At 35.7% G+C, this 27,806-nt stretch overlaps 1 protein-coding gene across 2 annotated transcripts in view; it reads right to left on the bottom strand.

The window, feature by feature from the left end:
• Nucleotides 1–13,150: 13,150 nt before the first annotated feature.
• Nucleotides 13,151–27,806, bottom strand: part of LOC100373988 (regulator of G protein signaling 22-like) — a 52,243-nt gene continuing 37,587 nt past the window's right edge. For both annotated transcript variants that reach the window (XM_085493129.1, XM_085493130.1), the window contains exons 12-22: nucleotides 27,324–27,518; nucleotides 26,855–26,941; nucleotides 26,396–26,549; nucleotides 25,763–25,941; nucleotides 24,953–25,180; nucleotides 22,280–22,441; nucleotides 20,538–20,720; nucleotides 19,269–19,430; nucleotides 17,851–18,097; nucleotides 17,313–17,429; nucleotides 13,151–16,519 (exon numbers count right to left, since the gene is read on the bottom strand). In XM_085493129.1, coding sequence (XP_085349255.1) covers nucleotides 16,272–16,519; nucleotides 17,313–17,429; nucleotides 17,851–18,097; nucleotides 19,269–19,430; nucleotides 20,538–20,720; nucleotides 22,280–22,441; nucleotides 24,953–25,180; nucleotides 25,763–25,941; nucleotides 26,396–26,549; nucleotides 26,855–26,941; nucleotides 27,324–27,518 — 1,962 coding nt within the window. In that variant the 3' untranslated portion in view covers nucleotides 13,151–16,271. The remainder of the gene's footprint in view (nucleotides 16,520–17,312; nucleotides 17,430–17,850; nucleotides 18,098–19,268; nucleotides 19,431–20,537; nucleotides 20,721–22,279; nucleotides 22,442–24,952; nucleotides 25,181–25,762; nucleotides 25,942–26,395; nucleotides 26,550–26,854; nucleotides 26,942–27,323; nucleotides 27,519–27,806) is intronic.

Below are 27,806 nucleotides of genomic sequence, written 5' to 3'. Positions count from 1 at the left end.
TTTGAAGAGCGCATTGGATTGTGGGAAAATCAATGTTTATCAACACAAATGTCGCACATGTGCAGCACAACGACCACAACCCTTTCAACTGAATATCATCTGGTTGCCTGTTTTGGGAATTTCAGTATAATTTTTTTTCTCTCAAATATCAGTCACTGAGTACTTACATTGTATGCTCTAAAGTTTGTTTAATTTATGATTTGGGGTTTGCCCATTGTAAAATCGAATACAAGACCTACATGTGACTACTAGTACATGGGTCACAAACTTAGAGCAAGGTAACCATAGTTTAACTATGTTTTGAATTATGCATTCGTTGTTGAAGTACTTGTTAGTTATATCACAGTCACTCTACTAGTTCTAAGGACAGTCTTTTGAAAATATGTAAAAAAGAAGCGAACTACCAACCAAGACAGCTCTGCTGTCGTATTTGCTGATTTACAGCAAATGTGGACCCCTTTTCAGACAGAAATAATGAAAAAAAGATACCCCTTTTCAGACAGACAGGATAAAATAGCATACCCCTTTTGAGACAGAAATGGTGAATGTGGGACCCCTTTTGGCGGCACATATACATCCCGATATACATATAGCACTTCAATTTGAGTAACCCCCCCCCCCCCCGCCAGGGGTGCACCTGGACGGTTTCAGATCATGTGGGTTTGCGATTCGTTAATTGGTACAGTAATAAATTGATAGTCTGAAGAGCATATTTTTATTTATTTCTTTTTAAATACTCCAAAAATCACATGAATAAAGTTGGCATGAGCAAAATACAGATTTCCTCAGTTTGGAGCGCCACCAGTGGCGAAGATGATAAGTTATTTTATTTTGACATTAGCAAAGCAATTGCAACATAAACTGTTATGCGATTGCACACGGCCTTAGAAATATCTACGGATTGGATTATATCACGTACGTACATTGATGCCATCATGTAAAAACAACAAAAAAATTAATCAATTCGAGCCAACTGTGAAATGCCATCTGTAAATTGAAAAATATCCTGGGAGCAGCGCCCTCACGCTTCGGTAGCGTTTTATGCTCTTCGAGGTTGTCTAACTTGTATATAATATAACATGCAGCGAAGAACACGCCAGATCAGTAAAAAAAAAACTCAATTGTCAGTGTCAATAGAGATCCACAGAACCTCAGCAAACCGCGATTTGCTATTTGTGATTCTAAATTGAATTACCATCATAAATAGAAATTACAATTTAATTATTCTCAATGGTAACTTTGTATAGGGTTGTGTTGTAATCGAATAAAATTTGAAACAGTAGAAATAACATCATACAAATTTTAACTTCATTTATGACGATTTGTGTGGTTCGGTTCAAGGGTTTTGGTGAAGTTTGACCCAGGTTATACAAACCTTACCCCTTTCTATAAGCCTAGGCTACGCAGACTAAATTAAATATTAATAAATCGCAAATCGTGGGTTAGTAGTGGTTTAATCTGTCGGTCGTCGCCGTCCACGACAGCACTATAATACATACAGATGTTGAGAACACAAGCGTTTACGGACATCTATTGAATTATTGATTGCCTTGTGTGATGTATCTGGGCTTTTAATCGTATTTGGCTCTCCTCTCTGAAAAATTATCCATAGACTTGGATGTATTAAGATTATTTATTACCACAGCAACAGGATATATCTTCATCATTTAGTTTTTACTATCTATGGTGCAAAAAATGTAAAACAAAATGGCTGCCAGACTGCCATTTTGGAATGGATCCTGTCTCAACTTTTGTTGATGTGATTTGCACCTAACTGGATAGTGTGAATTTACGATATAAGCAAGGCAAGTAAACAAAAAAAAACCTTGTTAATTGTTGTCTAACAAAAACTCTGCTGATCTTCGTGGACCGGATTGCGATACAGATAATTTTAATGACGTGTTTAGAACTCACTGGCTTATGCACCATATTTGAACCTATCCGGGCAATTTGGTGATAAGCAAAATTGTACATCATGAAAATACAAATAAACGAAATCGACCATCGGCGATCTTCGATTGAATCACTATACTGACCATCTTTTGTTGATGTTTTAGAACAAGTTTGCCTGTGTATCAAATGTAAAAACCTTACTGAACTGTGTAAACTTGAGATAAAATTAAAAGTAATATGAAAGATGAAAATTGATAACGTTACTCGACCAAATCAACTTTTGTGCTAGAAAACCAAAGCTTGCCTTTCTATTCAATAATAATAATAATAATGTCAATAATATTGTAACTTGGAAATAATGCTTTACACGTAAAAAAAATTAAGCTTTTTGGTCAATTTTGGGCCAACTATGGCCGTTATGGTCATTATCAAAGTTTGAAAATTCTATGAACTTCTGAGAAAATTAAATAAAATGATTCCACTCCACAATAAGCCCAGACAGAACCCACTCCATATTAAGCCCAAAAACAATCCACTCCACAATAAGCTTAAACACAACCCATTCCATAATAAGCCTATATACTACCTACTACATAATAAGCCCGGACACAACCCACTTCATATTAAGCCCAGACACAACCCATTCCATAATATGCCCAGACACAATCCACTCAATAATAAGCCCAGACACAATCCACTTCATAATAATCCCATGTACAATCTTCTTCATAATAAGCCCAGACACAACCCATTCCATAATATGCCCAGACACAATCAACTTCATAATTAGCCCAGACCCAATTCACGTAATTATAAACCCGGACACAACCCACTCCATATTAAGCCGAGACACAATCAACTTCATATAAAACCTAGACAGAACCCACTCCATAATAAGCCCAGTTACAACCCACTCTATAATAAGCCATGGCACAACCCACTCCATAATAAGCCCAGGCACAACCCACTCCAAAATAAGCCCAGACCCAATTCACTCAATTAGAAACCCAGACACAACCCACTCCATATTAAGCCGAGACACAATCAACTTCATATAAAGCTCAGGCAGAAACCACTCCATAATAAGCCCAGACACAAGCCACTCCATATTAAGCCGAGACACAATCAACTTTTTACAGCCAAGGCACAACCCCCTCCAAAATAAGCCCAGACCCAATTCACTCAATTAGATAACCCAGACACAACCCACTCTATATTAAGCCGTGACACAATCAGCTTCATATAAAGCCCAAACAGAACCCACTCCATAATAAGCCCAGACACAAGCGACTCCATTATAAGCCGTGACACAATCAACTTCATATAAAGCCCAAACAGAACCCACTCCATAATAAGCCCAGTTACAACCCACTCTATAATAAGCCCTGGCACAACCCATTCCACAATAAGCCCAGGCACAACCCTCTCCAAAATAAGCCCAGACCCAATTCACTCAATTATAAACCCAGACACAACCCACTCCATATTAAGCCGAGACACAATCAACTTCATATAAAGCCCAGACAGAATCCACTCCATAATAAGCCCAGACAGAACCCAGTCCATAATAAGCCCAGACACAAGCGACTCCATATTAAGCCCAGGCACAATCAACTATATACTGCCAAGGCACAACCCCTCCAAAATAAGCCCAGACCCAATTCACACAATTATAAACCTAGACACAACCCACTCCATAATAAGCCGTGACACAATCAACTTCATATAAATCCCAAACAGAACCCACTCCATAATAAGCCCAGACAGAATCCACTCCATAATAAGCCCAGTTACAACCCACTCTATAATAAGCCCTGGCACAATCCACTCCACAATAAGCCCTGACACAATCAACTTCATATAAATCCCAAACAGAACCCACTCCATAATAAGCCCAGACAGAACCCACTCCATAATAAGCCCAGTTACAACCCACTCTATTATAAGCCCTGGCACAACCCACTCCACAATAAGCCCCGACACAAGCGACTCCATTATAAGCCGAGACACAACCAACTTCATATAAAGCCCCCACAAAACCCACTCCATAATAAGCCTGCCTATTGTGTACAGATAAACAATTACATAATTCATTGCGCAAAGAATATTTTTATTTATATGCATATATACAACCTTCTTGTGGAACCAGCTTAGTTTTTTAAATAAATTTTGAAAAACGTAAATTTAACAATTGCGCATGCGCATTACGAAAGGGGTTTAATGTTGACAATTATATATGAGGAAGACATACGTTATCAGACCAGGAACAAATATAGTGCAAATCCAATCATCAACATGTTCATTTTAGTTTATATCGGCGGCAGAATTAACAAAAACGTTATCTGCCCTTTTTTTCAAGCAGCGCCTGAATGGGAACTACAAATATGTTAGCCTAAAATGGTGAACAAAAGCATGAACAAAGAATACACTCCGAAACTATACTTTTGGTGTAATAAAATTAAAAAAAGTTAGATGTGTCAAATCAATTAAAATATCACAAAAACAAATACGTTTGGTTGTTATGTATGGAGATGATTGAAACATGATGGTATAGGATATGTATAATATTTTATATTTACTACAGTAGACGTTTGACTGCAGTGTACATGTACTTGTTACGACATTTTATGACAGTTATTGTGTCCAATTGTTTGTATAAACAAACAATGAATTGTGTATGCAATGTCAACGTCATCATGTCATGTGACTGGCATCGAATAAAACACCGAGCATCAACTTTGGTGTTTAAAGAACCCAATGCAGTGAAGCTTTCGTGACTCTATTTCACGAAATGCAGCAATTCAACTCTTGCGAAAATTAATATATTTTTTTTCAATACAATGATATCGCACCTACCAAATTATCGATTTGATTTTGTTGTCCAATAACAAAATTAACAACACTTTAGAACAAGTTTTTTAGAACTATTGGGAAAACCACCTTGACGTGGTAAAGTCCACTCTAACATTGGTACTAGACGAGATTAAACGATACTGTTGCCAATATCCGACAGTATCCGACGGAACCTTCGGTGATTTGAAATAATAAAGTCCTTGAAAACAATATCTGATACCAGTTGCATGATATTTGTGACGATAAAGAATAGATTATTGTTTCATTTCTTGTGCTGATGTGCGGAATAACTTTGCGATTTTTTGGGGTGCGATGTCAGAAAAGCTGGGCGAATTATTTTTTCCGTAAGTTAGTTTTTGTGCAGTTTTTATACACTATTTTAAATTCAAATGCTCATATTTTAAACTTAAATGCTCACAATTCAACCTTTGTTTTTATATTATAAATTTAACTGCTCTTATTTTAATTTGTTTAACGTGTCATGGTTTTAATTTTGGTTCTAATGACATACCACACAAAAATAATCGGTTTATTATAAAGCAACAGCTTTGTCCAATTTATATATCACAGGTGGCAGTGCCTTATAAATGTGATGTCATTAAAACGGCTCCTGGCAACCATCATTGACGATGAATTTAATTTGAAAGTACAAGTATTTAAAACTTATTCTAATCGGGAGATGCTGAGTTGTTTAAGTTACGAACATCGAGTTTGTGGGAATCCGACAATTGATTGACACAAACCATCCCAAAACGTCACTGCGTTTACTTTATTTGACATGGGAGCTATAGAATATATGTAGTACACTTTGACAATTTTAATTATTCAATTCTCATTCTATTAGAGACATGTCGCTCTTGGTTTTGTCAGTAGTTCATTGCTCGATGTTTGAAAATTATCATCAAATCCGCGTATTGTGTGGCCATTCTTTTACACGTAGTTATTTCACAAACTATCAAATTAAATTTATTTAACATTTTTATAGTTTTTATTGTGCACAAATCTGTAACAGTGCTCCCGATATAACTCCGAACGAGCATACGAACATACGGACGGACGGACGGTGGTAACTCCTATATCCCCGCCGGCATCGTGCCTGTTCTGACTCAACCAGTCCTGTTAGAGGGCACACTGGATGACAGACAGGCAGAGTTCATAAGAATCTGGCACAAATTACTTTAAAAGTCATCGCACGGAATTCGTGTCATGGCATTTCTAATATAAGCACACATAAACCATAATTTGCATACCGTATGCAGTATACCGGATGATTAGACACACCTCCGTCATTACATAATCTTATGCTCTTTAGTGAATAATCGCATGCACGTCATTGGCCAAAGAAGCCTGATGTATAAGCTGTCGTAGCTATATTTGTGAGTGAGTGATTGGCAGGATGATAATATATTATTAAATATAGATATGGGCACCAGATTATAACTACAATAACCTCCGTAATACTGTCTAATAACGGTTCTCGGTTTATCTACACGCGCACGCACGTTTCGTATATAAAATAGCCTCATTAATGAAAGAACACTACAACATTTGGTGAATGATATTACACAATATATGCCGACTTTGACTGTTGCGCAGATCAACGAATATGAACTGAGATCAACAAATAACATTTGCTATCACGATGAAATACATGTCTATGCCTTATAATCAATACGCAATGACAACCGACGCATTTGTTCATCTAAATATGTCCCACGCCCACTCACCCCTTAATGATAAAGTGACTGACAGCTGCATAGTAGTAATTTTAGTCTTTTCTTTTTCAACAAATATATCACTATAATTACGATTCATTTTGAGTGAGTGAGTGAGTGAGTGAGTTCTGTGTGCAGTAAACTGTTTTCTTTGCAAGATGCGTCATCTGTTCATCTTGTTGTTTTATATACTTACCACGGGGAGACAACTGTGATAACAGTGAAATAGGAGCAATAATTCCGTGTTCGCTATATACTGTATGTCAGTCAAACCTAACTAGATATTATCATCATGACAGTTCTGATATATCACGCAGTTTCTAAGACAAAATCTAGCAAAGTGAAGAATATACTGTTGGTAGTACTTGTGACGTCCACCTCACTTCTCCTGTACCAGATGCACCGATCAGTCTCGCCAGCGTGGACGTTGAAACGAATCCAGTACGGAAGCGACAGTTGGGGCTCTGCGTATCCCTCCTCTGCATTTGATAAACACAACACGTCGTCTAGAGAATTAGTGGGACAGGGGTATGTTAAGAATATGGAGATGTATGAAGGGACTCTGAAACCACACAAAGAAGCTGTCATACCTAGAATCGCTCATTTTACCTGGATCGGATGTCGTGAATTTGAGTTTTACAATCTCATATCTATTCTCAGTGTTTATAGAATTATGAAACCAGATAGAATTATTTTTCACGCAGATTGTGAACCAAAAAACAAAATGTTTCTCGAAGCTAGAAAAATCCCAATATTGGAAATCGACTTGCGTGACACCCCAAACAAAGTTTTCGGAATCCCATTAGCGAATAACTGGCATCGTTCAGATGTACTACGTTTACAAGTTCTACGCGAAACTGGCGGTGTATATTTCGATCTCGATATGTGGGTGGTGAAATCACTAGACCCACTTTTACACTACGACTTCGTGGTCGGAAAACCAGGAAGAGGGCGATTATGTAATTGTATAATTTTCGCATCTAAAAACTCGAAAATGTTGGATAAATTCTATAATAATTATAGAAATTATGATCCGAATGGCTGCTTTGCTTGTGCTGGTGTTCATGAACTTGATCGCCTTGGCTTTGAAAACAAAGATCTACTTCACATCGAGATGAATACTCTGCGATCAGATAATGTGACCGAGCAATACAATTCCACCATGGACTGGGAACATCCTAGATATACTATCCACTTTTTCTTCAGGGAAAAACTCCGTAAAGGACAGCCTCTGGTGAATTCAGAAAATATAAAAACCATGGACAACATGGTGGGTGAAATTGCACGATATATTTACTACGGGGAAAAGAATCCGATTGTCGGTAACAGGACAGCTGTACCGTGGTATAACCAATCACAAGACTTAGATAGATGATAGCAATAGGTGATACTAGGCGTTGTTTTGTTTGTTTTTATCACACACATCTCTGACTGTGATTTGTGAAATCCGAGTACAAACGCCACAGTCGTACGCAGCGCGCATTCGAAATTCAAAACAATGAATTTTATACGCGCTGTGCACGACACGTGTTACAGATGGAGTATTTATGTGTATGTTTATTTTTAATACTATACTTGCTCCTACTCCCTGTGCTCAAACGAAGTTAAATAACATTTGCTATCACGATGAAAGAGATTTCTATGTCTTCAAATCAATACGAAATAACAACGCATTTGTTCATCTAAATATGTACCACGCCCACTCACCCCGTAATAATAAACTTGTGAATAGTCCCTTTATCATACACATCTGATAGAGGGACTGTGATTTGTGACTCACAGAGAACCCAGCGCATCGAGACGATATTGAAAGGTTTGGGAATTTTAAATGTATAACAATTTACAAAAAATGTAATGTTAATCTTTTTTTTTCACATTGGTTTCCATTTGATTCACGTCGACGTGCAGGTTGCATTACTAGTATGTGATCTATAAATAATGCCAGCGTGTGATTTCAGACTAGACTGCATGTTCCCATGGTTACTGTCATGCATTTTTAGACCTTTTGCTAGTTTCTTGTGCGCGTCACAATATATTACGTCAACAACTCATGTACTTATTACCTTTTGTCGCGTGTTAGATCTTCGACCCTTATATACCCAAACAGCACCAACGGACCCCAAGTTTTACACATTTCCGCTCATACTTAAAAACAAAACATCGTCTGTCGTGATGTTATAAATATATATATATATACCTTGTTAAAACAAGGATAGCTATGAACAATATGGTGGATTCAAGATGACGTATTTGCTATTTACCCACAGATATAATTTGTTCAAATCAAACACCAGTGAGAACAAGTTCAAATATCGACAACAATTTGAAAGTTCTTCATTAATTATACTAGTAACTATGGACATTGCATAGACACGTGGCACGTTATTATTTACTTCATATCGAAATAAAACAACATATTTATTGAACTTTGACCGTATCAATTGTTTTGAAATTACCATTAGATGCTTTTTCGTAATGTATATTTATTCGTTCGGATAGTTTATTTTTTAATCCCAATTCCCGTATGTCCCACCGTACGACAATTCAGGCAATTTCACTGCATCGGGAAATATGTTGTATTGTATATTTACAATGACACAACACAGCAAGATATAGATTACTATACATTACAAATCACCACTATCCAAATTAGAGCTGCTCTCTGATTGGTCTGACTGTTAGGTGTTAGGGTTTGGTAGCCAATCAAGCCCAATCTTGTATTTAACTTCCCAATGCGTCGCGTTCATATCAACGAGTATTTAAATATGCATTGGCTGATAATGAATAATTTGTTAAAATGATTGTTTATTATTTTAGTGTTGCTTTTATTGCATGTCACATATGTGCATAATGAAACGTAAACACAGCGATATGATGCATATATCTTTGACTGGTTGTAACTATGGCTACACCAACTATAACAACATATTTATAATCCATTGTTGATTCAGCAACGTGTCGTGTGGACAGGAGTGCTTAGTACAATTCACGGCGTGTGACTGTGACTGTTAACTTGTAGATAGACCAACATGAAAACGCGCTTGCTACGCTTACTTGCAGTTTTACTTGTATTGGTGCTAGGATTTGTGACTTTCCCCAAGTTGAACCAATTTGATTCTTCGTCGTTATTACGTACACAAGACAATTACCGCAATGCTTTACCGCAGAACAGAGTCCAGGGTGGCGGTATTTATCACAACGATGAATCACAACAGGTGATTAGTGGCACTGAACATAAACAAAACGACATGGAGATGTATGAAGGGACTCTGAAGCCCCACAAAGAAGCTGTCATACCAAGAATCGCTCATTTTACCTGGATCGGATGTCGTGAGTTCGGTTTTTATCAACTTATATCTATGCTCAGTATTTATAGAATTATGAAACCAGACAGAATTATTTTTCACGCAGATTGTGAACCAAAAAATAAACTCTTTCTCGAAGCCAGAAAAATACCAATACTGGAAATCGACTTGCGTGACACCCCAAACGAAGTTTTCGGAATCCCGTTAGCGAATAACTGGCATCGTTCAGATGTACTACGGCTACAAGTTCTACGCGAAACTGGCGGTGTATATTTCGATCTCGATATTTGGGTGGTGAAATCACTAGACCCACTTTTACACTACGATTTTGTGGCAGGAAGACCCGGAAGAGGACGCTTGTGTAACTGCATACTATTCGCAACTAAGAATTCCACAATGTTAGATTTGTTTTATAATAATTATCGACATTATGATCCTAAGGGGTGCTTTGCTTGTGCTAGTGTTGGCGAGCTACATCGTCTGGGATATGAACATAAAGATTTACTTCATACAGAACTGCACACGTTGAGAGCAGACAACGCCTACGAGCAATACAATGGAAAGATGGATTGGAATCATCCCCGATACAGCATTCATTTCTTTTTTAGGGAAAAGCCTCGAAATGGACATCCTTTGGTGAATTCAGAAAACATAAAAACCATGGACAACATGGTGGGTGAAATTGCACGGTACATTTACTATGGGGAAAAGAACCCGATTGTTGGTAACAGGACAGTTGTACCGTGGTATAACCAATCACAGGACTTACCAGCAACCTAATTTCTTTATAATGTATTGTAATTGGTGGAGCATCGTATACGCATAGGTGACCATTATTTCGTACGTACAATAACAGTCAACGCACATGCGCATCAACCTTCACCATTTTTTCACCAAACGAGTTAGTATATATTATGTTTGCTACAAAAACTACATTTAAAATTTATGGTTAACTTGGAAAATGAGAACTAACATGTTTTCATCGCCCGTTCATTACGACGCCTTTTCTCAAAGCCTATTAAATACAGTGTGTCTAATGATATAGGAAAAATATACTTAATGAGACCCATATCGAACAGGACGCGGCTCAACGACTACCGCCCTTGAATTTACGGAACATTAATTTTGGGTCAGAGCTATTGCCGACGGGTGGGTCAGTGCCGTGAACTAATAGAACAATAATCATTCTGCAGGTCCATGGTATTTTAGTTCACTTAGCTGACATTTGCATTAGACTTGGCAAAATCCATCGGCAAGTCTGGTAATTCTCATCACACAAAAGAAGATTACAAGTCCACCAATAGAGGGCGCTGCATTTATTTAGTTGGTATCTGTGTTGCTTGGTGTTGTATTTGTTTTTACATCCTGTTGATGGGATTCAATGCTTTAGTTAGAGACATGATGTTAGGACCTCAGAAGTGGGCGTGGCATGTTTTTGAATGCGGTGGTGGGGGGAGGAGACTTTGATATACTGTAAAATATCAGAATATAACCTAAGACACTAAAACTGATTTAAAGCGTGGTAGTTGTCGCGCTGCGCATGTGCGAGATATATGGGTCTCATATAAACAAAGATGGCAACTTTGACTGTTGCGCTGATCAACGAGTACGAACTGAGACGTTTCCAAGCTTTAGTTAGGTAATTTTCATGTGATTGGAAGGTATCGAGAGAGTTACCGGCGGTAAACAGTGCATAACACGCCCAGATCAAACCTCATACTTGGGGTTTCCATTTGAAGTGCACATTGGATTGCGGGAAAATCAACGTTTATCAACACAAATTTTGTACATGCGCAGCGCGACAACCACCGCGCTTTAAAATCAACCAAAACTTTTTAGTAGAAAAGATACATCCATGTTTTTGTCAACATAAATTACAATGTATAAATGAATGAGTAGAAATTGAATCCCTTTACCAATCGCTATGGTTACTACAATTAGATAGCTTGCAGCTAATAAAAGTAACAGTGGGAAAAAACATGAAGCTATATCTACTAAAATGTTTTGGTTTATTTTAAATCAGTTTTAGAAAACATTTCAGCTGTGCGGTGAGACAGTGTCCAGAATTAAAACAATGGAGGAAGTTGCAGTATAGACATGAATCGCTTAATGACACCGTTTTTTTTCCCTCATTATTTTGGCTATCTATGCCATCCATGGAGACTTTCAGCATGTGATGCATTCACCTCAAATAATCACATGAATAAACAAGCAGCCAGTCGGCTGAGATAGCTCCGCTGTTAGCAATGCACATTTCAATTAAAGAACAGAAGATATCATTAAAAAATGAACAATATGAATAGTATCAAAGCAATTAGACTTGCGGTTTTCAACAAGAAGTGGAAAATATCACTTTTTACCAAAAATTACAAAAATATTCATCAAAATTAGAGAATTGAAGATATTATCATGAAATGAATAAACCTGAGTTAGAACCACATGTAGTACCTATATATGTAATATCAAAGCAATTGGACTTGCGGTTTTCAACAAGGAGTCGAAAATATCACTTTTTACCAAAAATGACAAAAATATTCACCAAAATTAGAGATTTGAAGATATCATTACAAAATGAACAAATCTGAGAGAGGTCCACATGTAGTTAGTACCTATATATGTAGTATCAAAGCAATTGGACTTGCGGTTTTCAACAAGAAGTCGTAAATATCACTTTTTACCAAAAATTACAAAAATATTCAACAAAATTAGAGAATTAAAGATATCATCATGAAATGAAAAAATCTGAGTTAGAATCACATGTAGTACCTATATGTGTAATGTCAAAGCAATTGGACGTGAGGTTTTAACAAGAAGTTGAAAATATCACTTTTTACCAAAAATGACAAAAATATTCACCAAAATTAGAGAATTGAAGATATCATTACAAAATGAACAAATCTGAGAGAGGTCCACATGTAGTACCTATATATGTAATATCAAAGCAATTGGACATGCGGTTTTCAACAAAAAGTCGTAAATATCACTTTTTACCAAAAATTACAAAAATATTCATGAAAATTAGAGAATTGAAGATATCATCATGAAATGAAAAAATCTGAGTTAGAATCACATGTAGTACCTATATATGTAATATCAAAGCAATTGGACTTGCGGTTTTTAACAAGAAGTCGAAAAATATCACTTTTTACCAAAAATGACAAAAATATTCACCAAAATTAGACAATTAAAGATATCATCATGAAATGAACAAATCTAAGAGAGGTCTACCAAAGGTACATATACACCAAGTATCAAAATATTCAGGCTTGTAGTTTTCAAGAAGAAGTCGAAAAAGTAAAACATTGACACGGACGACGACGGACAATCACTCATATGATAAGCTCCACTCCACAAAGTCGACAGCGGAGCTAAAAAAATGAGACCTTGTTTTACTTCATATAACTATAATATATTATGCAAATTCAATGTACATCATTGGATAAAACTAAAGATAAATCATTTCTGTACAAAATATAAAAATAGCTCCACCCTAATTAATTCAGTAAGATAAACAACAACAAATTATTCTGCATAGGATTTTTTCATAAAATTATTTTTTTCAGGCATGACAGACATTTTGTTCACAAACAAAAAAGTCAATGTCAATTCTCAATGAAAATAGAAGATTATTAACTAAATTAACTAAAAATTAAATCATATTAGTTATTAAAGGACGGCAGTCGCCGTGCTGCGTCCTGTTCAATATGGAACTCATAGCGACGTATATAACGCGTGTGAAATACATTGTTTATTTACATGTAATTCGAACATGTGTTTCACGACGACGACCACGCTTTAAGTTTTATTCATTAAAGTTATTAGATCTATGACGAATGCTGGTTATTGTGGTCTTATGAGAGTAATCCCGCAAATTATGCATGAAAATACAAGATACATTTCACTGTTTTTAAATTATAATAAAATACTGATATTAATTATTGATCAATTTGATTATAGTTCACAAGCAGTTCATATGAAGTGCATTTCACAATGAACTAGTTCTCTGGTTGCTAAGCATTCAATGTGCATTAATTCACCTTCCAATAATCAGAGGTTTTCCCTTTTCTGTTATAAATATATTTTTCTCTATGTTATTGACTTTCCAAATGATATAAAAAATTATCAGCACTTTTCCATAGTATGCTTGACCAAAGGTGTGCATATTGGAGCAACAGCCAAATGTAGCTTGTTTTGAAATGAGCTAATGGCGTGCTATTGGTCAGAAAGCTGTTTTGAAATGAACTGATGGCGTGCTATTGGTCAGAAAGCTGTTTTGAAATGAGCTGATGGCGTGCTATTGGTCAGAAAGCTGTTTTGAAATGAGCTGATGGCGTGCTATTGGTCAGAAAGCTGTTTTGAAATGAGCTGATGGCGTGCTATTGGTCAGAAAGCTGTTTTGAAATGAGCTGATGGCATGCTATTGGTTGGAATGCTGTTTTGAAATGAGCTGATGCCATGCTATTGATCAGAATGTTGTTTTGAAATGAGCTGATGCCATGCTATTGATCAGAATGCTGTTTTGAAATGAGCTGATGGCGTGCTATTGGTCAGAAAGCTGTTTTGAAATGAGCTGATGGCGTGCTATTGGTCAGAAAGCTGTTTTGAAATGAGCTGATGGCGTGCTATTGGTCAGAAAGCTGTTTTGAAATGAGCTGATGGCGTGCTATTGGTCAGAAAGCTGTTTTGAAATGAGCTGATGGCGTGCTATTGGTCAGAAAGCTGTTTTGAAATGAGCTGATGGCGTGCTATTGGTCAGAAAGCTGTTTTGAAATGAGCTGATGGCGTGCTATTGGTCAGAAAGCTGTTTTGAAATGAGCTGATGGCGTGCTATTGGTCAGAAAGCTGTTTTGAAATGAGCTGATGGCGTGCTATTGGTCAGAAAGCTGTTTTGAAATGAGCTGATGGCGTGCTATTGGTCAGAAAGCTGTTTTGAAATGAGCTGATGGCATGCTATTGGTTGGAATGCTGTTTTGAAATGAGCTGATGCCATGATATTGGTCAGAATGGTGTTCGAATGACATGAGTAGTAATCTGTGCAAAGGTAAATTCGGTTATAGATTTGATTTCTTAAACCAATTATTCTTGAATCTCTCAAAGATGTCTTGTAATCTACCTATGGATACCAATTTTCAGATATCACAGTTTCATCTTTTGTACTGCTACATCAGAGTGTATACCGGTATGTACATTTCATATTTTCAAAGTTGACACATTATAGCAACCAGAGAACACAAAACAGTTTCCAATCCTCAGTATTGCAGAATCTTGCGGTGTATTTCTCATTTTGAAAACGATAACTTAAAAAAAAAAAATTGCATCCTATTAAATGTGGTTATATTTAAAAAAGAAAACATATGAAAAATAAATTACTTTCTTTGTTTTCTCTCTATAAATGCGATGTAAATTTCAGTTTTCATGGTGCATAAATTAAAGCTGAGAGTGCAAACATCTTGCGTATATATTCACCGATACCAAATAGACCAGTATTATATTTATATTTTAATTTGGTATCTAACTATTGCAATTTAATATTACTGTACATTAGGTGGGAACCTCAAGGCACTGCGATGAAATGGAAGAGTGTTCTAGTAAATAAATCATTGCAACATAATATATTAATTACATCACATTAGCTTGTATATAAGTACATGTAGTCTTGACCAGATGAAACCAGTTAAAACTAACCACCCAAGCCATTCTAAATTAGACAAACCAGTATAAACTGACACAAACCAGTCCAAACTAGACTAAACCAGTGTAAACTACCTAAACCTGGATAAATAGACCTGATCCAAATCTGGATTACTGGAAACTAACTAGATTATCATTTTACATAGTCCTCCCAGTTGTTAATATACAATAACCATGCATTTTCCCTGATAATAATTCATTTTAAAATCTAGAATATGCATATATTATGAAATCTGAAAGGATTGAACACTGGAGGCATAGGGTGACAAATTGTAAGGGCAAACATAAATTCAGGGGGTTGGGGGCTGGATTTGAATTTTGGGGCCAATTGTTATTGCTTTTGTCCTGTGATCCCACCTGATTTCCAGTCTGGTTCCCTTCCCCTCACAAATAATGTTATGTCCCTTTTGTATAAATCCATCTCTCATGTCTCATGTGTGGGAAAATAAATAAAACATTTTCATCATTTAAAAAAAGAGTTTCTCAGTAATTATTATCACAAAACAAGATTCTGTATTCTTAGTCCTAATTTCTTTTTCAAAATCTGAAATCTAAAAATAAACTTTAGATTAAGATTTAAAAATTATTTAATTTGTTTTTCTTCCTCAGAAACATAAAATGTAAGTTATCCCTAGAGCTGCATCAGACAATCTCAGAACAACATTAGGGTCAAACCAAATGGATATTTTTTATGAATTTAAAAATTTGGATATTAAGGATATTAATACATCACATACTGAAGCTGTTTCATTAATTACAGCTATACGAGGAGGCTTTCAGCAGGTGATACATTAAACATGGGTTGGAAATTGTATTACTTCTTTATTTTTAAGGCTGGCACTGTCTGTCTGGGACTCTTTCCATTCAGTGTCATTTTTACTTTTTTCACTTTTTCACCACCACTTCCTGGCCTTTCATCTTTGCCATCTATTGCCATGGAAACCTTCTTCTTTCCTCTGTGAGTGTCACTCTGCACATCAGTTGTGTTGCCATCCATGTTGTTTGTTTGTTTGCTTTTGTCATTTTCTTTTCCTCCTTTGTTGATTTTCCTGACACCTTTGACTGAAAAAAAAACACACAGAAGTAAATGTAAGTACCGGGTAAATCATATTGCTACGTGTTTCTTTGCTAACTAGTTAAAGCTACACCTGCTGTAATTCCCACAACTTAACGTTGACTTCAACACAGAGAATATGTTCATCATCACTTTATTACAAGTAAAACCAAAGCACTGGAACTTTCAATCTGTAATTTTCCAAATTAGACTTCTCTTCAGTAGCCATATAGTACTGTTGAAATGCAAACTGTGGCCTATCTGTATAAAAAATCCTAGGAAACTATCAGAGCACTGCATACTGATATGTATGCAGTATAAAAGTTCATCTTTGAAATATATATGTACTGTTTTAAAAATATTAAAAACATTTTCTTTTATTCTTGCACAGTGATGATGCACCAGGACACTTTTGTGCCTGAAAAATTTGCAGTTTGATCTCAAAATCGCAGGTTTAGTAATTTTTACAAGGTTCATCATTTTTGTTGCCACGTGATAATTATGTAAACAAGTTTGTGCGAACTTGTTCGTCTATAGTTAGGGTTTCAAATCATGTATATTAAATTATGGTTCAGAATAATACAATATACACAGAACTCTTTATTAATGTATATTTGAATAGCCTCAATCAAACTACCGGTCTTGCATATTTTGAGTCGCCCACAAAACCCATCTATTTGACTGATTTGTTAGGCAAATAAACATCCCTGATTGTCAGTCAATACAAATGTATGCTGAATGCTCAGTAAAACAGTGAAGCACAATATCTGCTTATGCACAGTATGTAGTGTGTTCTCTTACCATCCATGTCCTGACTTATTGAAAGTCTCTTTTTCTTATCACCATGCACTTCCACAGTTTCATCAGATTTGCTCTCATCTTTAGCATCTTCTGTTGCACTTTTTGTTGTCATGGAACCTGTGACGGAGAGGTTATTGAAATGAATAACAAACTCCATATATTCTAATCTCTATTTGATTCTATTCCATCCCATCCCATCCCATCCCATCCCATCCCTTTCCATCCCATCCCATTCCATACCATAGCGTACCATACCATAGCGTACCATTCCAGTCCAGTCTAGTCTAGTCTAGTCTAGTCTACTCTACTCTATTCTATTCTATTCTATTCTATTCTATTCTATTCTATTCTATTCTATTCTATTCTATTCTATTCTATTCTATTCTATTCTATTCTATTCTAGTCTAGTCTAGTCTAGTCTAGTCTAGTCTAGTCTATTCTATTCTATTCTATTCTAGTACATTATATTCTAGTACATTCTATTCTAGTACATTCTATTCTAGTACATTATATTCTATTCTAGTACATTCTATCATACCTAATTCACTGCTAGACAAGATAGAAGATGCTTTCTCATCTGCATTCATAATAGCTTCTTCTTTCTCCAAGGCTTTTATGTAGTTAGAATATCTCCATTGTATGTGCTGCTCTTCTTCCTCTTCTTGCAGGAAATCAGCCAATGGGCTTGCAGGTATCACAGTGCTTCCGGCCTGACTACGCATTTCAGAATCATCATCATCTTCCTCTGCCAATCCCTTCTCTCTTCGAGCCCGCCTAACTTCTTCCTAAAATGCAAAATATGATGCTGATGAACATGTAAGACGATGTCTGACCTGAATTGTTAACATGTAAGATGACCTCTCACCTGAATTGTGAATATTTAAGATGACTAAATTCTGACCTAAATTATTATTATAAAAGATGACCTTGTGTATTATAAGCATACAATGACCTCTGACCCAAACTACGAGTACATAAGATGACCTCTGACCCAAACAATGAATACAAAGATGACCTCTGACCTAAACTATTAATACATGTGATGACCTCTGGCCAAAAAACCCAGAATACATAAGATGACCTCTGACCTAAACTATGAATGCATGTGATGACCTCTGACCCAAACTTCGAATACATAGGGTGAACTCTGACCCAAACTAAAAATACATAAGATGACCACTGACCCAAACTATGAATACATAAATTGACCTCTAACCCAAACTACAAATACATAAGATGACTTCTGGCCAAAAAAAAAACGAATACATAAGATGACCTCTGACCTAAACTATGAATGCATGTGATGACCTCTGACCCAAACTTCGAATACATAGGATGAACTCTGACCCAAACTAAAAATACATAAGATGACCACTGACTCAAACTATGAATACATAAATTGACCTCTAACCCAAACTACAAATACATAAGATGACTTCTGGCCAAAAAACGAATACATAAGATGACCTCTGACCTAAACTATGAATGCATGTGATGACCTCTGACCCAAACTTCGAATATATAGGATGAACTCTGACCCAAACTAAAAATACATAAGATGACCACTGACCCAAACTATGAATACATAAATTGACCTCGAACAAAAACTACAAATACATGAGATGACTTCTGGCCCAAAAAACGAATACATAAGATGACCTCTGACCTAAATTATGAATGCATGTGATGACCTCTGACCCAAACTTCTAATACATAGGATGAACTCTGACCCAAACTAAAAAAATACATAAGATGACCACTGACCCAAACTATGAATACATAAATTGACCTCTTACCCAAACTACAAATACATAAGATGACTTTTGGCCAAAAAACTCAAATACATAAGATGACTTCTGACCTAAACTATGAATGCATGTGATGATCTCTGACCCAAACTACAAATACATAAGATGACCTCGACCTAAACTATGAATACATTGGATAACCTCTGACCTTAGCTTCTCTTTCTTCCAATGCCCGCTGTCTTGCCCTCTCCCTGGCTCTGTGTCGTCTTCTCTTCTTTTCCAACTCTTCTACCATCTTGGATTCATCCATTGTGTTTCTATAGTTACAGAAGTCTGCCCAATGTGCAAATAACACCCTGAAAACAGTCAACTAGAAACAAAATGGAATTAATTTCATGTTTTTCATATTTTAAATGAATTCACATCTAGAAAAGGGACACACTTATAGCAGAAATTGACATATGTTAATTGTAGTGTAGTGTAGTGTACTGAATACTGTTACTAATTGTAGATTTTAGTGAAAATTATTAATTTATTAATATTAAAAACTGAACAATCAAGCTGGAAGTAAAATATTTTGTGTTTTTCCAAATCACAAAAAATAGTAATTTTATAATTATCTTTTATGATTTTTCTTGATATAGCGCCCTCTATAGGACAAACAAAACATCCTTTTGCAGTGTTCGATTTGCATGGTTTCAAAGCCGACCAGCCATGGCTGTTCCTATGAACCTGTGCATTCATAGGAAAAGCTGTATTGACTGATTTGATTGGACATGCCAAAGAGCTGGATCAATAAGCGCTCTTGTAACAACAACTTGCATTAACTTCAAATTTGAACCAATCAATTTTGCCTTCGTATATGATGTCATAGTTTAACTGACATGCAATACATCCTGCACATACCATTTCCCATAAAATGCATCACAACACTTATCTTCGCTTTCTATTTACCATGGAAACGTACCAGAGCATGCGCCACTTGTGTTTGATTTTTTTGAGAGGGAATACAGGTTTATAGTGGATCTTCTGCCAAGGTATAATGGCTGAATAAATAAACCTTGGCAGGCAAAGGTGATATATTGGTGGTAAAAAACACAAGAAACTACTGGTACATCTTTGAATTTTATCTTAAACTTGAACACTAAAATAAAGTGTCTAATCTAGATCATTATTCAGGGAGTCAGTGATTTATCAAATCTGCCTGACAAAAGGAGCAATTTCATCCCTGGCTTTCAATCAAACATGATGATCAATTAAATATTGAAAACATTTTACGAAATTAAGGTAGAAGCCTACTCATAATTTTGAGAAAGTTTTTCATAAATCACATGGCAATGTTCATTAATTTATTATGTAAAATCATGTAGCAATAAATGTCCCATGGTATTCTTTTGTGTGTTACAATTCCATAGAAGACAATGTTAATAAATAAATTCTGGGTATTTGCATTTAAACATATTTATACGGCCATTACCTGAGCTTCTCTGAACACATAGGGTCCCATTTCTTTGGGCCTCTTGTCCAGAATCTTTTCGGCTTGTTCTTGCGGGATGTCAATTTGCAAAGGAGGTGGGATTTGTGAATCAAGGAAGCAATGAATGACGGCTTGGATCTTCTGATGTATAATGCCATCCTCTGTATGCGCATGGTAAAGATCCTATCAATAAAACAAATACTATTCACTATTCTATAAAAGTGTGATGTCGTACTTGTATGTGATGCGGTACTGGTATGTGATGCAGTAGTGGTATGTAATGCAGTACTGGTATGTAATGCAGTACTGGTATGTGATGCGGTATCGGTATGTGATGCGGTACTAGTTTGTGATGTGGTACCAGTATGTGATGAGTTACCAGTATGTGATGCGGTACCGGTATGTGATGCAATACCAGTATGTGATTTGGTGCTGGTATGTGATGTGGTACTGGTATGTGATGCAGTACAGGTATGTGATGTGGTACCGGTATGTGATGTGGTACAGGTATGTGATGTGTTACCGGTATGTGATGTGGTACTAGTATGTGATGTGGTACAGGTATGTGATGCATTACCGGTATGTGATGTGGTACAGGTATGTGCTGTGGTACTAGTATGTGATGTGGTACTGGTATGTGATGTGGTACTGGTATGTGATGCAATACCAGTATGTTATGCGGTACTGGTATGTGATGCAGTACTGGTATGTGATGTGATACTGGTATGTGATGCGGTACTGGTATGTGATGTGGTACTGGTACGTGATACAATACCAGTATGTGATGCGGTACTGGTATGTGATGCGGTACTGGTATGTGATGCGGTACTGGTATGTGATGCAATACTGGTATGTGCTGTGGTACTGGTATGTGATGCGGTACTGGTATGTGATGTGGTACTGGTATGTGATGCAATACCAGTATGTGATGCGGTACTGGTATGTGATGCGATACTGGTATGTGATGCAATACTGGTATGTGCTGTGGTACTAGTATGTGATGTGGTACTGGTATGTGATGTGGTACTGGTATGTGATGCAATACCAGTATGTGATGCAGTACTGGTATGTGATGCAGTACTGGTATGTGATGTGATGTGATACTGGTATGTGATGCGGTACTGGTATGTGATGTGGCACTGGTACGTGATACAATACCAGTATGTGATGCGGTACTGGTATGTGATGGTACCGGTGTGCAATGAAGTTCTCACATGAATTGAAAAAGTCACACGAATTTGGATATGCTCACAAAATCATAAGACCAATGAACATTTCCAGAAATTATAATGCAAATGAGTGATTCTGTGCACTAGTTTGCTGCTAGTGTCTTTGCTGTTTACGTTCATTTTTCGTTCTTGAATACACCAATAATCTAGCTCATTTCTGCAGAGATCCCCCAAATGTCCACTGCATTCATGGTTGAAATGTGTTCAATCGACATGCACATGGAACTTGTTCGATCGCATTGCGTATCACCATGCACATCATGGCAGAAATAGCTTTTCATCGAAAGTTTGCATACAAACATTCAAGATAACGATGAATTGCTTGACTTTGACAGTGTTCTCACAGACTCTAATAATTGTATATCATAAATAACGCTGTATGTAAATTATATTGTAAGTGTGCATATTTTCGTCTTTGTTTCGTCTTTGTAAAAGTGTTGTGGAAATCAATGATGATTCATTTTGACATACAATTCTCTAAATAGTCGTTTATTTTGTGTTCGATTATCTCACCTTGTATCTTTGCACTTCTAACCAGAAGAGAACGTCGTTCTCTAAATTCTCGCCCCTCACGGACACAAACTTCCTGAAATGCATGCAGGACACTGGATTCATCAAGACTTTGCGGAATGCTATGATATCTCGGGATGACGACACCCATCGACTTTCCAACATCTATACAGAAGAAAGAAAATATAACTTAGTGTTAGCAATAACTGAACACCAGAGGGGGCTATCACAGCAGCCATATTGGAAACATGCATAATTATAAGTTGTGCAGTTTTATTTTCTAATCACTGCGTTACCCCGGTGACCTGTCATTCACATCCCACATCAAGGTATAGAGGGAATTCAGGAAGAGAATGCAAAGGTTTTAATTTATCTGTGAGAGTCGATGCACTTAGAAATACCAAGTTATTATTATGGATGTTGATTGACCATTAGAAACAAATGGACTGAAAATTTGTTGTTTCTAATTTAGTTTTAAGCAAGATTTATATTTTCAGCATGATGTTGTTTAGAATATTTTTAATGCATTTTTTTTATTTCTGTTTTAATTTTGATTTTTTTTTTAATTGGTTGAAGTCAATATATCTGACTAGTACAATACTATGACGGTGAAACTTAATGGTGAATAATGAATGGATTAGATTTCTACTCCTCTCTGAATAATAATGAGTGATAATTAACTTTGCCAATGTATGTGTAAGATTTCATTTATAATATATTGCTGATTTGATGCAGGTAAAACTAACAACGCAGGGCTATTTTACACATTAGAGCCCAAATGCATTGAGTCCTAAAATTGAGGCCAAAATTTTAACCAAAATGACAACATTTTCTTCAGTATTTAACTTGGTTATTTTGGTATTTAAATTGAACTGTTTAAAAATCATGCCATCTATTGCAAAAAAGTTGTTTTTCTCCCAAAACGAGGTGTTTATTGGTGATACAAATTGTAATTGGGGTGTGAAACCTATAATTTCTCAAATTAATTTTTAACAGCAATTTTGGAGTGCAGTCTGTATCATCCAATTCTCTGTTGAAAAAGTAATTTTAACAAATTTTTTGAACTTCCCTAAAATTTCACAATAATCCATGTCCAAAGAACCATGTGAGTAGTGATTATGACAAGAACTAGATATACACTGGAGTTAACGGAAAATGTTTTTGTGAATAATTTCACTTCAAAAAAAAAAAATACGATAAGGATTTGAAATGAACAACCCTCATGCATGATAAGATGATGTCATGATCTGAAAATGAGATGATAATGTAGTTATGAAATTAGGCCACTTTAAATGAGTTGTTTGTTTTGCATTTGTTTACTTTGACCAATCGCCAGTCAGTCAAACAACCACAGAATTATGTATTAATAAAACAATCTGATTTAAGGAAAAAAATATGAAATCTTTCAATTGAGTGAATTGAAGGTATATTTGAGTTTGTGAAGAAAAAGGGGTTTTAATTCAGTTAATTCAAAATATTATTTTTTTTCGGAGGTAAAGATAAAGGTTTTTAATTGGATGAATTCAAAATATTTTGTTCTTAACAGAAGTAAAACAAAAAAATAAAGGTATTCAATTCAGTGAATTTTAAATGATTTTATGTTCATAAAGATAAAGGGCTTTATATTCTTGTGTTCAAAGAGAGAAAGATAAGTGGGCTTTAATTCAGTGAAGTTACTTCGCTCACTGAGTTTAGGTTGTCAAGTTAAATGAAATTAATTTATTTTTGAAAATATATATTTAATAAATGCCTGCAAAACAAATAACTGCAGCAGCCAATGAGAAGTGCATTGATGTAATACAAGACACACAGGGAGTGTTCTAAAGATCACAAGTACCTTAATAAACAATGATTGTCGTTTCTTTTGTCGTATAAGCAATACAACTTTGTGGCAAACAGCCTGGTGTGGCATAGTGCATTAAAATAAAATTGAAATAAAGCAACAAAAATGTAAAAAAATATTGAACAAAAAAAACTGAAAACTTTGCTTGAGTGGTTTTGCATAAACCGCAAACCATATGATATTATGAACAAATATTTCATTTGTATGCTAAAATAATAATTATAACAGAATACTAAAATTTAATATGAGAATTTGACAATGATATTTGTCCTAATCATAAGAAGCTTGATGGAAGAAAACAGATGAATTGAAAAAGCACAGAAGTAAATAATAATAATGTTATTTTTCGGGACAGTGCAGTTGAATGACACACACACCCACTTACACTAAATTTCAGCAAATTCTGAAAAAATAGTGGAAAGTAAAAGAAATTATTTTCTACTTAAAAGTGGATTTGAATTTGAGAGTCTGAAGGAAAAACTGTTTAAAACAAATCATTGTCAATAATGTAATCCCTGTTTGTTATATAGGCACTAGATATTTGACTTGAAGTGGTTGCAGAATGCTGAAAATTGTGATTTTGATTCATTTTGTTAAAAAGACTGCTATTTGGCCACCATAAAGTAGCTAGACCATGAAACAAATGCACGTGCATATGTCCTATATAATATCTGATATACGTGTGAAATTTGAACTTGAGACACCTTTCAAATTTTGATTTAACCCTCCAAGATTCTGAAATAATTGATATTTTCTCACTAACAACTTGCTTGGTTGGACAGCGGCTCCTTTGGATGACAGCGCCCTCTATGTCAGTATACAACTTATCTTACCTTCCAAACTTGTTGAGTCTTTTTGCGTTTATTCATCATGACATCATCAACAACTTCATCCATCTTAACTTGCGGGTGTTGTCTTTCCTGGAAGTCTGACGTACAGATAAACATCGGCAGCCATCGTCTTTCAAGTCTCTCTCGTACATATTTCTGTACTTCGAGCAGTACCGGTGTCGGTGGTCTGTCTTGTAATATTTTACCCCATCCACCACCGGCTTGCATTACCTACAAATAATATTACTCTCATATAAAAAAAATTTTTTCAGACAGACTGTATTCATATTATTAAAGCGCGGTGGTTGTCGTCACAATGTCGTGCAGAGCGTGTTTGAATTTCATGTAAATAAACAATGTATTTTACATGCGTTGTATACATTGCTATGAGTCCCATATCGAACAGGACGTGGCGCAACGACCACCGCTCTTTAAGTACTTACATGAATTCATAACTAACTGACTTTCTTTTTCACCTTATCTGATCAGATTCTCCCAAGTACAACTTGTCTCTGGGCAGAATTTAGGAATCAAATCTGCAGCCTTCTTGATACAAGAAGCATTGCACCATACACATATTCTACATATATACCACTTTTCTACTGCTATTTTTACTTTTAAATATTTCAACAATTATATTGAGTTTTGGATGATGTTCACACGAGTTTGACTAACAGCTGACAAAATATCATTTTTGTTCCACCTTCACCCTCCGAGCCATCGAGACAGGTCAGTTATGGATGACCAAGGCCCTCTATACAGGTGACCATTAGATATGACTTATAATTCACAAAATATTATTTATTGTCTCACCTTATTTTGTCCCTCCTTACCAGCCGGACTGTTTGGACCAAAAAAGTATTTCTTATTCAAATATTTCTGTTTAATTTCTTTGGCTTTTTCATCTCGTCTCTCGTTGTCTGAATGTGGAATCCTACGGAATGCCTCAATATCCAACCAGCACATCAGGTCCATACTGGCATAGTTATCATCTAGGGTGCACATTTTAATAGAAAACATTTATCACAAAACTCATGGTTGCCATATTACATTTTAATTGCAGATTTGGTTTATTTCAGAGTTTCAATTTTGGCAATCATTATTATTTCAAAATCTTATTTAAGTATGCCATTAATTACTACCAATGATTACCAGTTACAACTAGTGAGTACTGGTAACTACTAATGATTACTAGGCTCTACCAGCAATACCTTGACAAAACTAGTGGATGCTGATCACTTCTGATGATTTCAATATACTAGTGTTTACTATACACAACTAGTAATTACGAGAAATTTCTAGTGATTACCAGTAACTACTGATCAATATTAGTTATTATTAGACAGAACAATTGATTAATGAAAACTAATAATTACTAATGACTACTAAAACCTAATGAGCTACTTTTTATTCGGTGTAAAATAATAATATCAAAATTAGACTCACTTAAAAATAGTCTAAACTGCTCCAATTCCAATCTGTTGTGAATCAATGTATTGAAAGAAAAGTCTTTGAATTCTTCTGGAACTCTGTCCTCTAAAGATAGGAAGTATGCTTCACGTTTTGTGTCTTCATCGATAAATTCAGGAGTTGCGACACGCTGTCAAAGAAGGAAATTGTCACAAAATATCTTTCACTTTCTTTCTCATAAAAACAAATACAAACCAAAACATAAAATGACCATTTGGGGGCAGTACAACATTTTCTCAAAAACAAAGGCAGCAACAAAAAATGAAATCACCACTAGGGGCAGTTTAACGTTTGCCTAAAAACAATGGCAACAGCAGACACACAAAATGGCTACCAGAGGCAGAATATCATTTGCCAAAAAACAAAAACAGCAGCAAACATCACCACTAGAGGGAAACATTTTAATTAATCATTCATTCAGTAATTTACACTCACTTCCTTAAAGAGTCCCCTTCGCTGTAACGACTTCAAATGCTTGGACTTACTGGTCTCTAGGTGGCGCTTTTCTTCAACTAATTCAATCTGTAGAATAAATGCAAGTAAATTCCAGCAAAGTTAATTACTTACTACATCTATGCATAAAACTACTTTAGTGGCATCACCTTATGCCATCAATTAGAAAATAAACTTGCATAATTTAATTCAAAATTAATAAAAATAAAAAATATTGCATACAAATTGGGTGAGAAAAATTATGTCACTCGAAGAATTAATTTTTGGTATTGATTTAATTCATTTATTTTCCTTTATTAGATTCTGTAAATAAACCAAATTTAAGATGCACCCAAGTGTGGACTAAGTGACATAAAGGTGTAATTTATTGACAAATAGATAATTAGCCAAAATTTTAAATTTCATCATTATTCGGAAATTAATAAAAGACTGCATTAGTAGATAACAATACCTTCTGATAGAGTGCCTTATCACTGCCAGCCATCAATGTCCATGGCATAACCAGTAACTGCAGGATGTGTTCTTCCGCGGAATCAAATAGTTCCTCAAATGGCGGGTCTATCTCTCTGTAAATCTGTTTGCGTGTATCTGAGTCGACACCGATGCTGTACTTGCAGCCTTCAACAATGTACTTAGAATGAACAGCCTACAAGTATAGACATAATTTAAAAACAAAATATATATTATTAATATCAATTTAAATGTCCAGACACTGAATTGTTGACACTATGTATGGGACTACTTGACAGATCTGTGTGACTATCTTTCTATCATAATAATATTATGGCAATTTAATGTGTAATGATCTACAAAGGTGGGCCAAAGCGCATGCAGACCTAAACCAAAAGTTCCCCCAAAGTTGTATCTGTTGATGATTAAATTTTACCCAATGGATTTTGCCCCTCAATTTAGTGTGTTCACGTACCCAGAATAC

Source organism: Saccoglossus kowalevskii, chromosome 18, assembly GCF_978046115.1.
Source record: "Saccoglossus kowalevskii chromosome 18, keSacKowa6.1, whole genome shotgun sequence".
Taxonomy (NCBI): Eukaryota; Metazoa; Hemichordata; class Enteropneusta; family Harrimaniidae; genus Saccoglossus; species Saccoglossus kowalevskii.
The sequence above is the reverse complement of the archived record's forward strand: the minus strand, read 5'-3'. Positions and strand labels throughout refer to the sequence as shown.